Below are 14282 nucleotides of genomic sequence, written 5' to 3'. Positions count from 1 at the left end.
AAACCCAAGGGCTTCTGCAATTATCCGCCAGTTAGTGCGTGTGGCAGATCGCGTGTGGCCATGCCCGTGGGCCAGTGGTGTTTTTTGCCTCTGCCCAAACATTTATTTTGCCTCATAAAACACATGGAACAGGTGCTGAGCTGCTGGGGGGGTGCAGGGGTCACCTCCACGCCCACATGGAAGAGCCGAGTGGCAGCGCTGCCGTTTTTGAAAGGACAACGTCTCAGACATCCCCAGTTCCACATGGCTGCGATGTGCTTGATGATTCACATAATCAGTGGCTGACAGCATCAATTAACCGGTTTATGGAAGCGTGCGCCTGATTTTTGCTTCCCCAGGCTGCTGTGAAGAGCTGAACCCCGGCAATGTGCTGCAGCAGGAACTTTATTCTCCATTTTATGTGGTCTCCTCCTTATAAGACACCTTGAAGCAACCATACCCTGGGAGTTATTCTTTATCGTTGCATCCAAAGGCCGGTTCTCCCCCTCACGGGGTCCCATACTGGAAAGACATCAAGAACTGCGATGAAAGACAGGAGGAGAAACCAGGTGCTGGGGCAGCAACTCCCTGGCTGGGATTAGCTGCATTTCTTCCCTCGCACAAACCCTTTGATTTTCCAATAACCTCTGCTAACAGCTGTTGTGATTTCACAGCGGGAAGCAGGTTTATGGTTCAGTATTTTCTCCTCTCTCAGACAGAAACCGAGGCAGAGCCAGACTTTAGAGGAGAACAAGGATGTTAGCTACCCTCAAAAAAGTAAATAATCTGTGCAGCAACTTCACGCTGCAATGAAATGGCTCATTTGTCCAAAATAGGTTTGAGTAGGAGCAATCGACTGAGCCAGAGGTGTCACTCTAAGGAGAAGAAGGGATGCAGAGCCCCATCAAACCTGCGGTGCTCTGTCACGCAGGTGGGGCGAGGGGACAGTGACACCGTCCCCCCTGACGCATTTCACATCGGGAGCACTTCTCCTCCCGGCAGTGACGCTCTGCTAACATCCCTGTGACCCTACGGCGATGAATGCTCAGGAGAAGAAACCCATACGGATGGTGGAGGGGACGTTACTGCGGCTCCCGCAGCTGGGCTCGGCAGCATCCCCGCCGGGGACCTGTGTGGCTGGTGAACTTCTGCAAACTCCTTATTTACCTGAGTTTTGTTTTGTTTTCTGCATGTCTCAGAGCGCCACTGTCTCCCTAGCTCCACAGGTTTGAGAAAATCATCGTCGATAAAAAGTCCACCCTCCCAACCAAAATTGCTACCACGGCTCAGAGCTGCAGGTGGGGTGATCCTGAACAGTCATTGTCAGGCAATTTTATACGAATTGAATGTATTAAAGTGATGCTTTTATACTTAGGCAGTCCTTTGGACCAAATGCGATGGTAGAGTGTGTACTTACTGAGGCTATTTTTTTAATGTGAATATCACTGAAATGGCATCCAGGAGGGATAAAGCAGAGGGGAAGGCTCTCCAGATCAGGTTTCCTGGCAACATTTGAAGGGTTTTAGCGTTGTGGGCAAGCAAACCACACAACAGAGCTGCAGGCGAGGCTGCTGCAGCATCCCAGCACCTTGTCTAAGGGAAAGGAAGAAAGTTGCCCAAGTTTGGGCTACACAGCTCTCACCTGTCCAAGGCTGGTGACCCAAGAAAAATGTCTTGTGGTACTGAAAGGGGGAGTGATGAGGGCTCCCCACCGCACTTGTGCAGCGGATGTGCTAAAACGAGTGAAAAATAACAGCAGCAGCAGCAGCAGACTGTGAGTTGACATCAATGCTGCTTCTAATTTCAAGTGTTTCACAACATTGTCATTTATTTTCCTCCTCTCCCATTTCAGATAATAACTTAATAGGAAACGTCTCCGAGAAAGCTGTTAAACCCATTCAGTAAGAGTCACATCAATGGCCAGCGATTTCTTTGATGCACCGGGCTACGGGCACGGTTATATATTAGAAGACAGAGATGGTTTACAGCCCTAGTGGTGTTTCCAGGGCTAATGATCTGTACCTGTGGACGATCCAGAGCGGTCCAAAAGCAACCTCCTCCTCCAGGTCATAAGCAGATGTGGCCTTGGCCCCTCTGACATCACCCTTCTTAGTGACACCAACACAGTGCCATTGCTTTCTTCATTAGTAAGAAAACCCAAGGACCCTAAAGAGGCTTGCAGGAGCCCTGGCAATATGCACAGTGCTATAAAAAGAATATATATTCTTACACCCTGGGGAGAGGAGAAGTGACTCAGGGCGACCCCATGGCCCCACATGCCTCCCACGCTTGTCCACTGGCCACCACACTGCGGTGGCTCCTGGTGTGTTTGCTCCTGCCACCCCACCCCAGCAACAATCTCTGTTCAATATTAACTCGCACGCTAGCTACCACTCCTTATCACAGCAGTGACAGGGTGCTTGGCTTTCATGCATCGGATACTTTCCCCATGTTTGTGTTACTGTCGTCCCGAGGCACAGCACCCTTCTGCTGTGGCCAGCACCCTGAGCTCCTCTCATCTACGCCGAGAGGGGACGGGTGGCCAAGCGAAGTAGATACGTGGGGATTCAAAAGCTGATGGTCACCATGGTTAAGACAAACAGAAAGGGATTTGAGCTGTGACATCTGGCCGTGGTCGCTGGTAGTGTCCTAGCTGTAAAAATGGGACAATACATCTTAGAGCAATTGGGGAAACGACGACCGAATTGATGGGGCATAGAAGGTGATATTAAACTTCATGCAGAACTCCAGAGGAGCAGGGCTGACAAATGAAAACCCCTTCTGTTTGTAAAAACTCCCAGAGAGACAGACAGAGGCACAAAAAGTATTAAACTACAGAGTCCTCCCTGGAGGAGAGGTGATTTTGTCACTGTCTGGTTGGCAGGACTGAATGAGGCCAAGGGGAGAGAAGTCCTGCGTGGACACAGACCACCGGGTAGAAGACCACCCCCAGGAGACACATGCTCTGCTGCATCTCAGGCTTTTTCTTTAGCTGCTGTATTATAAGCCCAGAGATTTTCCTTTCCTCCCCATGATATGGAAAAAGTCACGTTGTAACACGCAACAGTCTTCCAATAGACAGAGCAAAATGTCAGTCTTGTTAAAAAATAGGCTTTTATTCACTGATTGTCCCATCTTTAACAAGTCCCTTCTTATGTTCCTCTCGTCCCGCAAATAGGATCACGAGCTGGTTATTTCTGGCTCTTCCTTACAAACCTTGCTCTCAAAATGAGCCTCTTGAAAGGACTAAATGGGAAAGCACCAGATGTACGACTTCCTCAAAGAGCTCCAGCAGCCAGGGATGACCGAGGGCTGGCACCGGTTTCTGCCTTCCTTCTCACCGAGCCCGAAACCACACAGTGCTTCATGCCCGGGTATTTCTGAGACCTCTGCAGAGCTAAAACACCACACTGCTCCTTTCATCCAGCAACGCTGCTGAATGCTCCTGAAGCGTCGACAGCTGAAACCCATCTCCCTTTCACTCCTCTATAATTTCCGAGCAAGGATGGAAAATTAGAAGCTACAGCCAGCGTTACAGCATAAAACCAATTACAGAAAGCACGGAGGGGCAGTGCTCTGTGCACTCCCCGCGCACTCGGACACCAGCTCCTCCAAGAACAACCTCTCCTTTGCCCGTCTCACGTTGTACCAGAGAAGAACTTCTCTCTTTTCAGACCTCCCAGCTGGTAGCTCGGGCTCACTTGATGAAGCAGCCAGTGCTTTCCAGAAAGCGAAGTGGCATTGCCACATTCGCAGTGACCTCAATTTCTGCCGAGCCACTTCCAAATCAGAAGTCAAGCCAGGAAAAAACAAAAATCCTGACACGGCCCTGAAGACATCAGCTTTAAACACACAACATACAGCCCTTTCTACCATAATCCCTTTACCTCCAAACCCACCCTATCTCACGAGGACACATGTTAAGAACAGCCCGGTGGGTGTAATCCATTTTAGAGCCAGGATCTCTGCTCGGCCAGACCCGGCGCTCAGAGCGGCATCTGTGCCCAAGGGCAAACTTTGTCCCATCACTTCTGTCTCCGGTGCTTGGGCTCTGGTTGTTTTTTCCAGGCACATCCTGTGCATGGACTAAGGGCAGGGATGAAGCTGTTTGGCTCATGATTCATTTATCATCGCCGACTCCCTATCAGCGGGTCCTGAGCATGTTCAGGCACAGTCTCTCCCGAAAATCCAAGCAGGTATGGCTGGCTGCTTCTCACTCAACCTCACCGGGAGGATTTTTCTATAGCAACTAAAGCCAGGTGTTTGGCTGGTTAGATGAACACTTGCTTCATGAAACGGGCTTTATTGAAAATGAGTATCTTTTTCTAACCTCTTTAATTTCTTCTGTGGTGCAGAGACAGCTATGGATCAATGAAAGTGTCTTCATCAGTCACCCTGGATGGTTTTTGCTGGATGGAGAATTGAAATGCTGAATCCTTCCTGTGCTGGTCCTTTCCATGGAGGAGGGGTAAAACATTTCCTAATTTCCATCAGATTACATGATGTTTAACCCCAGAGGACACAGTCTCCCAGCAGACTAAATCACAGTCTCATAAATCAGTCTGGAAATTTGCCCTGCTTCATCCCAAATTTTCCATAGTTCAGCTTCTCTGATGACTCCAATTGCCCTGCTCCTCCTCTGCCCCCCACCTCTGGGGTGTTTATACCAATCAGATGCACTTGTACATTAAAAATAACCCAAAATTAAAAAAAAAAAAGTTTGTATTTACAAGTTGAGTCTTGTACTGTTGGAATTAGACTCTAATTAGGTCAGTCATGTTCCCCTGGTAGGGTAAGAATGATAATGCTGGAAAACAGACGATTTCTAGAGACCCAAAAATAACTCATCCTGCTGTTTTGTAAGAAAGATGTGTTTTCTTCACCCTGCGCTGAGGACATTTGCAGTCGAGGCCACTCGGGCACGCCGATACCAGTCACACACTGCAGCTTGGTCCCACAGGCGAAGCTGGCCCATGCCTCAGTTTCGTCCTACCAAAGGAGGGATATTAATCCTTCCCAATTTGACAGGGCTTTGGTGAGGTCAGCTGTGTTTGTAAGGCATTTTATCACTCTTGGCATGAGGCCCCAGGCTATATTACACATGCTTTTTTTCAGACTTGCCTTTTAGCCTTATTTGCACCGACTGTTTAGTGCACAAACACTTGCATGAACTCAGATTATCAAGGCTCAGGGTGAAGAACGAGCCCATGGTTTCACCACTATGTGCACTGTTGCTTTGCTTGGGTGCATATCCAAACCGGTTCAGCACGAATGGTGCACTAAACCCTCTAGAAGTTGCACAATGCAGGGAAGTACCTCTGAATGACATCGCGGGTGTTGGTCGCTTCTTCCTCTGACATGTCGTCACCATCACGCACCGACAGTTTCCTCGTTTCTCCATCTACCGGTGCAGATTCTCCGATTCTGCAAATGACTTCACCGGTCAAATTGAGAAATTTGCCTTGTAAAACCTCGCAGACTGACTTCACAAGTCAGACTCATCTGACTTAGGATTATCCTAACTCGTTAATGAACAGTGATAAACATGCCAATTGTCTACTTATGAAGGTCTCTGCCGGCCTGGGAAGTTGCCTTGGCTTAGAGGGACATGCCCTGTATTTCCAAGGAAACAAGACACCAAAGCAGAAGGACCCTGCTCTTGGGGCACAGTGGAAGTGAAGAAAAACTCCACAAACACGTGCGTTCAGATAAAGTTCCTTTTGATTTTGTGGGAAACGCAGGTTTGAAATGAAAATAATTGATGAGGCAAGAGGAGGAGAGAAAAAAAATAAAAACAAGAAGCAGGCTTTAAAAAAAAAATGAAAATAAAAGGAGCGAGGAGAAAAAATTAATAACCCTGGAGCAAAAACGCAGAGGGAAGAAGAGGAAACAAATGAGACAAATAGGAGGAAAAGGGTCAGTAATGAAAGCCCAGATTACTTGATTCAGCCAAGCCATTGCTTGTGCTGTTCAGGGCAGGGCGGGAAGCCAATCTGTTTTCTCTGGTATTGTTTAGGCTACAAATGCCACGGCAGATTTCCCATCCACTCCCGTGTTTATGTTCGTGCTCCAATCCTAACCACAAAAACATGTGTGGAGGAAATACGGCCTGAGAAGAGTAAGGGCTGGAAGTGGGAGGATGATACACTCTGGAGCCAAAGGACCTCAAAAAAGCACTTCTGCATCTTATGGCAATTTTGCAGAATAACGTCTCGTTTACTAAATGCTACGGCATGAGGATTTTCATCTTCAAAATGGGTACATTGATACCTCTGGGTTATTACAAGCTACCAGCCACAGAGGGCTGCCTGTATTTATACAACACTGCATTATTTATAATATCCCTTTCAGGAGCAGGAAAATACGAGTGCTTTCCTTAGCAGTTTGACTCCCCCCCCCCCCCCCCCCCCCCCGAAAACATTGATTTCTCACCCTCATTTCTCCCACCAAAGCTGTAGCCGACCTGACTGTGTTCAGTTTACTTCTCTAGGCCAGATGCTCAGCTGGTGAAAAGCACCAATAACCACCCTGGAATAACAGAGCTGTCCCAGTTTCCACCAGCTGGGATCTGGTCCGGCCTCCCCAACATCGGCACGTTTGTGGGAACCGATTAACGGCAGCTACAACGCTGCAGGGGAGGAAAATATTATTTGCGAGGCGATGGAGGTGTACAAAATGGTGGCCCCATGGGTTTCCACTTCTGAATAGGTTTCGACTCTCCTCTATTAAGAATCTGGAAGAAGTTTATCACCGCAAAATAACAAAATATTTAAGGCTGATCAAATTTGGGGTGGAAAGTATTTGAAAGTGTCATTTTAGCTAAAAAGCAGCAGGGGATTATAAGATTTTACAGTCCAGAACTAACAGGGAAGAATTTCAGCCTGTGTTAAGTTTTCACCGACCCAAGCTGTTAACCCGTGAGCACACTGGCAAGGCACCCAGAAACTTCTTCAAGCCAAAAATAACAGAAGAGGCTGGAAAATTTTTTTTTCCCCTCCCCCAAATAAATGTACCAAGGACACACGTGTTTCAAAAAGGGTTCTTTTAATCAGAAGCAAGTTTGCAAAAGAAGAAGTAACTTTCTCATATAAAATAGTGGAGTGGTGAAGGTGAGGCTAACAAGAGGTGTGGAACAAAAATCCAGGGCAAATCCCCAAGGAGACACTGAAGTAAAAGCAACGATCCAATAACCGTAGTACACCAAAGGGTAACTCAAACACAACTGTGTAAGGTGGTCCTACCCCTAAACTGACAGCAGATACCAAATCAGAGGACGGACTCCATCCGAAGAGTGTCAAAGTGACCGGCTACAAACTCACCGTAATACCACGTCCTCGCATCTTTCTGCTACCCGAGAGCTCCCACTGCACCGTGACAGGTCCCAGCGCTGCCCAGGAGCTTAACGACATCAAGGGGGGAGCGCTGGTGGCCCTCCCACCTGCAGAATGCCACCACATTGCGTTAGCAGAAAGGTTGCATCCCCAGATCTAGGGAATCGGACATAAATGGGAAAACACTTTGACATAAAGCTCTGTAACCCCATTCCTGTCTCTACATCCAGCAATTCAAGCCCCAGAAAGTGCACAGTGATCAAACAGCATCAAAATAATGAATTTCCTGCCAAATCTTGAGGCTCTGGGGCCGTTTAAATGGGCAGGTGGCAGCTTTGAGAAGATAAAATTCTGAGTCAGAGCCTGAATCTCAAGTTGCAACGGTATTTCACCCCACGTACAAACATCTCTCACCTGTCCCATGTGTTGTGTATGTGCTTATCGGTTGTGGCTCTCTACTACCTAGGGCAGCAAAATTTACACCCTGACAAAGCGCAAGCCAACTTTATTTGTCTGGGAGGGCTGGGGCTGGAGATGTGGGGGAGAAGAAACCAAATACAGAAATACGAAGAACCAAAAACTTGTCAGGTGGAACCATTTAAAGCCCATGCCCAGCCCAACACGTTCAGTCTTGGGGTGAATGTGCTCCTGATTCAAGGGTGGCTTTCCATAAGGAGGTCTCAATGGATACTGTACAACCACATCCTCATGCGTGTGACTTTGTGTAAACACCACAGCAACATACCGCTCCCCATATGACCTCTAGTAACGCTATGATGATGTATGGACTCCACACATGCTGGCAAAAACCTATAGAAACAACCTAAGAAATGTGACTGAACTAGCAGGAACTCCAGGTTGAATGAAGCTGTTTGCAGTACAACTTGCCCATCTAGCAACTGTTCTGTGATGGCTTTTCCTCTCCAAATATAACCCCTCATTGCATGTGCCCTTCTGGCTCCTATTGATAAAGGAGATCACTAAAGATAGGAGGTCTTGGGATCATATTCAGTCTTACACGCCACAGGTTCCTAGGACTTCAAGATTTCTAACAGCCCTGTCAAAGGTTATCTTTCCTGTGGGGTTTTGTGTTTTTTTGTTTTTGTTTTTTTTTTTTAAGTTTTCTGATAAATTCCTTTTCTAAGAGGATTTTTCTGAAACAAGTTGCCCTGCTTATCTGAAAACAGCAAGTGGGAGAAGACACTAGTGCTCTGTATGTATAAACAGCTCGCTCTCCTCCCTTTTTGGAGAGCAGATTGGATAATCTTTGGATGACCCAATAGATTTCTTGAGGGAAGCAATGACAAGGATAATAAATGTATCCCCATGTCAAGACAGACTTGGATATTTATTCTAAACAATTGCTACAGCAGCTTCTGGCAGAGACCCGGGTATAACAGGAAAAATGAGATCTTGGCCCATCTACAAAGCATCACTGGTTTTAACACTCAAAACGAAGAGGAAAAAAAAATCCTTTGGGGTAATGGATTAGTTTCTTTTTCTGTCTGTTTTTTTTCTTCTCTCCAGTAATGCCAACTGCTTCCGAAAGTGGGATCGCTGGTCGCAGCGTGATTCCTTTAGTAAATGCTGATGAAACCCCTTCGCTCTGTGCTCTCACTTCTCCCTGCCCTCCCCACGAAGGGGTTTCACACGGGTGACTCCCAGGGTGGGGAAAAAAAGAGACTGTCACTGGTGAAAGTCAAACAGTGCCCTCTCCTGTCCCATCTCACCACTGCTGCTCGCACCCCAGCAGCACTGGTCCTGCGCCAACATCCGAGCATTAAAAGATGGGAATGGAAAATGCTCCACCCAAGGGTGCGGGCGATGGTGGGGGACACGCCATGCGTGATATGGACTTTTGGGGGATAAAATGCTCCACTTCGAGTGGGCTGGAAGAGTACAGCTCCTTCACTTACGTGCGCTGTTGCACGGGATTTATGACAGGGACAACCTGAGGTTCGGTGCCCTTGGGAGTGCCGGGAGCATCGCTGATGGTGGTGGCTGGTGTCACCTCAGCCCTGGGAGGGGGGTGAAGTCTTGGGCACTTTTTTGCTGCAGGAAATTGGATATTTCCATGGCTATTGCATGAAAAATGAGCTCCTATTAAACTGTTCCCTGAAATGTCTCCCTTGGTCATTTCATAACGCTGCTTTTATTTTTTAGTAACAGCCACCAAGAGACCTGAGAAACATGGGAAAGTAAATAAATAAATACAAATAAAATATCCTAAGAAGGTGTTTTAAAACAAGCCTTCATTTTTCAAGACTGTTCTAAACAGAAAGATGGAAACAGAAGTGGATTTGATGGGTGAAGTTATTGTAACATGACAACTAATGTTTAAAAGTTGTATTTCAAGGCTGTGATTCCCAAAGATTACAGCTATGAAATACAGCTTTTTTGCTAACTGACAGAGTGCTTCCTTCCAGATAGAACAATTTACCTGATACCTGAGCTAAATAAAACCTACCCATTAATCATATTTTACGAGTACAGCGTGTTAACAAGAAGGCACAGGCATCATGCATGTAGCTATACAGGATCCTGGGCAGCAGAACACACATCCTACGCTCCTCTTAGGGGTGAGCAGGGCAGCGCACTTCCACGCTCTGCAATTGCCTAAGTAAAATAAACCCTCATGTAAGAAAAGCCAACTCCTAAACAAAACATAACCAAGAATGACAATAGCGTGGGCTGGAACGGAACAGAAGTACCTCTGTTCGGATCAACAGGTCCTAAAGGAATCACACCCAACCCGCTGTTTCAGCAGCAGTCAGAAGAAAAGGGCCATACAGCCAACTCAGCAGGTCCTCAGCAAGCTCAGGCTTTTTGGTTGCAGATGGTTCTGAGAAAAAAGGAATAGCCTCTTCTCCTCACTTTGTATAGATCGTGCTGCTCCCCATGTTGTTCTTCAGTGGAGCAGTGGCCACAAAGTCCATTTCCATTAGTCCCCAAGGTTTCCTCGCTTTTTTTGCTCAATGTGGTATCAGATCAGCCCGAGGAAGTAACTGCACCTTACACCAATTCAGATCTGGCAATATTCAGGAGATATGGAGCTACTCGCACTATGCTCTCCTTTGGAGCAAACTCTTCGGTGTTGGATCTACTTTCTACTAATCTATATCCCTAAGTCCTTAGTGGTCCTTGAAAGGCTCCTCCTGTAGCACTACCTCTCATACCTGTTGGATAAGCGCCATTAAAATTCCAATAGCAATTGCATTGCTATGTCACATGTATATAAAACAAGGTGTTTAAGATACATAATCTGATGCAGGAAATAACAAAGGAGAAAGAAAACAGATCAGAAAGTCACGTAGATAATTTTGTCTAAGAAACAAAAAACGCAGGCTGAAAACAAATTTTTCTCAGTTCAGTAATTAAAGCAAAGTCCATATGGCTTAATAGAACAGTCAAAGTGCACAGAAGGCAGTGGGGTTTTTGTTTGCTTTGCGTTTCTCTTCGCAGTAAGCTCCACATCATCCTCTTTGGAGCCCCTTCTCCATCCCACGCACATCCTATCCAGGTGCAGAGAGGGGATGGTTCACAGGGTTTTGGCTCAAGCCCGTGTCTTTGCATCTCCCTTGCCATCTAATGAGCTGTGGATCATTATCCCAAACTCAAAAGCCCTTAAACACACCCACTGGAGTTTTTGGTTTTGAACTTTTTCTTTCTGGAGCCTTTGGAGAGGAACAGCAATCCAGTGCCAAAGCTATCCAGAATCTGTATGCACCAAGAGCAGCAGCGCTCAGAGGCAGTGCCAAAGAGTAAAAGCAGTTCTGAGATCGTTTGCCCTGTCCAAGGGGCACTGAAAGGGCTGAGCTTGCCCTCGGACCTCAACTTTTCAGGCGAGGTGCCACCAGGCTACTTCTAACCAGCGCCCACAGGCAGGAACAGGCAGCCACCGCAATCAACGCCAGGTTGGTTTCAACAACCTGCCCTGAAGCCATCACCCCCCAGTGCCACAGCTGTCCTGCATCCCTCCAGCGGGGACAGGGACAGTTTGCAATAGTAACACACGTGCCCTGATGGGACGTTAGCGAGCAGCGGGATGCCAAGTCTCCTGGCTGACCTACGTCCACCTGGGAGGACATGCCAGACACTGGAGTGGCAAGGACTTGCCTGCTTCCAAATTCACCTTTCAAACTCTTGCAGTGAAAAGTCTGGTGATCCAGGACTGTTGCTAGGTCCGAGAGCTGGACTTGGATTCTTTAAACCCCTGACAACTTCCCTGCGAGTAAACAACTTGCTGCTAAACATGACAGACTCGGGAAAAGGATAGAGAAGAAGAAAATAAAAAGGGGGCTATACAAAAGGATGGAAAATAAACTAAAAATCCCCTCTCTTCTTTCCAAAGGCTATAGCTTCAAGTGCACAAAGCAGACTGTAAACGTGCACAAGGTAATTCATGACTCTAATGCTTGAAAAACCTGGTTAGCTTTATTTGGAGATACTTTGTTGCTTCTCCCAGATACAAAGCTGAAGAATCAATAAAAGGCACCTGTGGACACCAAAACTCACCCAGTCTGTGTGATGGGTCTTTGTACTAAAAAAATAAAATCAAACAAACCCAGCTACCGTGTACTTTTTTACAGACCAGTAAGCAGCACTGCAGAGTCTGGGCGAGAAAGGATGCTCAACTTCAATTGACAGGGCAGGATAACTTTGACGATCAAAACCCTCATCAATTAGTAGACTCTCTAGCTTGTCACTGCAATCTTAATTGAAAGACTCCTCTGGCTTGCTGGGTTGTGTCCTTTGACTTTTAAAAAATGACCGATTCAAATGGCACATGCAGTCCACAAGGGAGGATTAGAGCCACGCCAAAAATAAACTGACCTTGCATCTGAATTCTTCCCACTTGCTTCACCCTCCGCTGCCTACAGTGCTTTTTTTGAGCCATCTCCTCTTCCAAAGGCCCTGGAGTTGGAATATTTAAAAAAATGCAGCAGGTCCCATTTGAACAAGAAAGGAAAGCAGGTCAGTAATTCAGTATAAATACACCAGTAGTGAGCCTAGAGCAGACACAGTGACGCATCTGAGCCTAAGTTGATCAGCCAGTGCTCCTAACGTGGGGAGCAGCAATGAGGAGAGGAGAGAGGAGGTGTCTGCTTTTCACATAAAAATTTGTCCCTTTTCTATGTTTTCCTACTTGACCTTGATGACAGGGAAAAATTAAAAAGGGGGGGGGGGGGAAAGAGTAGAGACAAAGGAAGAAAAAGGAGCCTGGGAGGTTTTATGTTTTCTCTTCAAATCACATCACAAAGTCACTCATTGCATCTAGGGAATTCACCTCCTTGTCTGGGAACGGGGGGACAGAAGGAGGGGAGAGAAAGAAAGAGGGAAGAGAAGGGCATGGGAGCTGCTTCCTGAAGCAGTGTTACAAAAAGCGGTTAAAAAACCCCTACTATTCACAAGTGGTTAAAATCATCACTTTTCAGAATTCCTTTTTTTTTCTTTTTTTTTTAAACAAAGGTTCAGCTAGTTCAGCTCCATATTTTTAGAGTTGATTGTCTTCAGAAAAAAAAAAAACCAACAAAAAACCAAAAACAACCCAGCCTCATCCATGTTCCCATCCGTTTCTACCCTGATAGAGAAGTTACCCACAGTTCACCGCACCGGTCACGCACACACAGTCACTGCGACGGGGCTCCCCCGAGTGCCGCCGGCGGTTCGGCTGGATCCTCCAGCCCCGTCTCAGACGAAGGAGGAGAACCCTGTCACTGGAGTCCGGGAGCCGGGCGCGGGCTGTCCCGTTGGGGTGTACACCCCTCCTGAGCTCTGTGTCGTGATGACAGTCTGGAAATAGGGTTCTGTCTCGCTGGCGGCGCATTCCTCGTATCTGTAGGATGCCGGGTGCTTCACCCCTTTCTGCTGCCGCTTCCATGAGTTGTAGTACGTGGGGTCGCTCATGTAGTGGTTCACAAAGGAGTGCTTTGGCAACTCGTCTTCGTAATCCGAGTCAGTGGCCTGGAGCGTCAGGAAAAAAATAAAATAAAATAAAATAAAATCAAAAAATCAGCAACTAGCATCTCTGATTTAGCCTGTTCCATTCTAAAAGAAATTAGAGACAAGTTTAATATCGCCAGCTGACAAAAGCTGTAACTTTAGGGTAGGATGGTTTGTAGCCCAAAGTGTAATACACGCTGGACTGGAGAAAAGCGCTGTGCTCTGGTTTAGCCAGGCTTTGCTGCTAGAGGGAGAGTCCCCTGGCGAATGCTGGTGATAAGAGATGCAGAGAAATCCCTTCTAATTCACTGCAGAACGAGGCAGTGGGAGCTAGGAGTTCCTGTTTTGACAGAAGATGCAGGGAAATGTAGAGACGTCATAGAGAAACCAACACCTTTCATTCGCATAATCAACAAGACTGCAATTTCCATTGAGAATATCTCTTCTTCCGATGCAAGGACAGAAAGAATGTCTTCCCTGCAAACACACCGAAGTTAGCCAGACGTGCTGTTGTTTGTGGTGGTCAGACCAGGCCACCTGCATAGTACTCTGAGTTTGGCTTGCAAGCCCCATTAAGTATTGAAAATTAGTTATAGCGCTGAAAGGGAATTAAGCGAAATCAGAGGGGTTTTTTCAGGCAAACAACTCTATCTGTACGTTCCAACTGATTATTGGTGGTACAAGGCGCACAACCAGCGGCGACAGAAGAAAGAGAATGCAAAATCTGGAAAAGAAGAACTGCCAGGCAGGAGGGGTTGCTTTCTTGGGACGGCTCAGGCACAGCCCTGTGTTCAGAGCGGATCTTACCCCTGAAACATTTATGCATGGTGGCTGGATAGCTTCAAAGCTCATATCAATACCGAGTGGGAGCTCTATTGAGATGTAACCAGATAAGCTTTGTGCATCTGTCTCTCCTCTGCAGTACTGCTGCCGTGATACAGCTGGAGGAATCACAGGGGGCTCGTACATCTCCTCCGAGTACAGAGACCACGGCGAAGCCTTGGCCACGGTATCCAAGCGCACATTTTC

The 14282-nt window shown here is 47.0% G+C and overlaps 1 protein-coding gene across 4 annotated transcripts in view; it reads right to left on the bottom strand.

Moving 5' to 3' along the window:
* Positions 1-7006: 7006 nt before the first annotated feature.
* The window catches only part of SDK1 (sidekick cell adhesion molecule 1), a 419203-nt gene continuing 411927 nt past the window's right edge, over positions 7007-14282 (bottom strand). For all 4 annotated transcript variants that reach the window (XM_069810300.1, XM_069810299.1, XM_069810302.1 and 1 more), the window contains one exon: positions 7007-13274. In XM_069810300.1, coding sequence (XP_069666401.1) covers positions 13002-13274 — 273 coding nt within the window. In that variant the 3' untranslated portion in view covers positions 7007-13001. The remainder of the gene's footprint in view (positions 13275-14282) is intronic.

The sequence above is a fragment of the Haliaeetus albicilla genome, chromosome 22 (assembly GCF_947461875.1).
Source record: "Haliaeetus albicilla chromosome 22, bHalAlb1.1, whole genome shotgun sequence".
NCBI classification, from domain to species: Eukaryota; Metazoa; Chordata; class Aves; order Accipitriformes; family Accipitridae; genus Haliaeetus; species Haliaeetus albicilla.
Note: the sequence above shows the minus strand (reverse complement) of the source record. Positions and strands in the feature narration are given on the sequence as shown.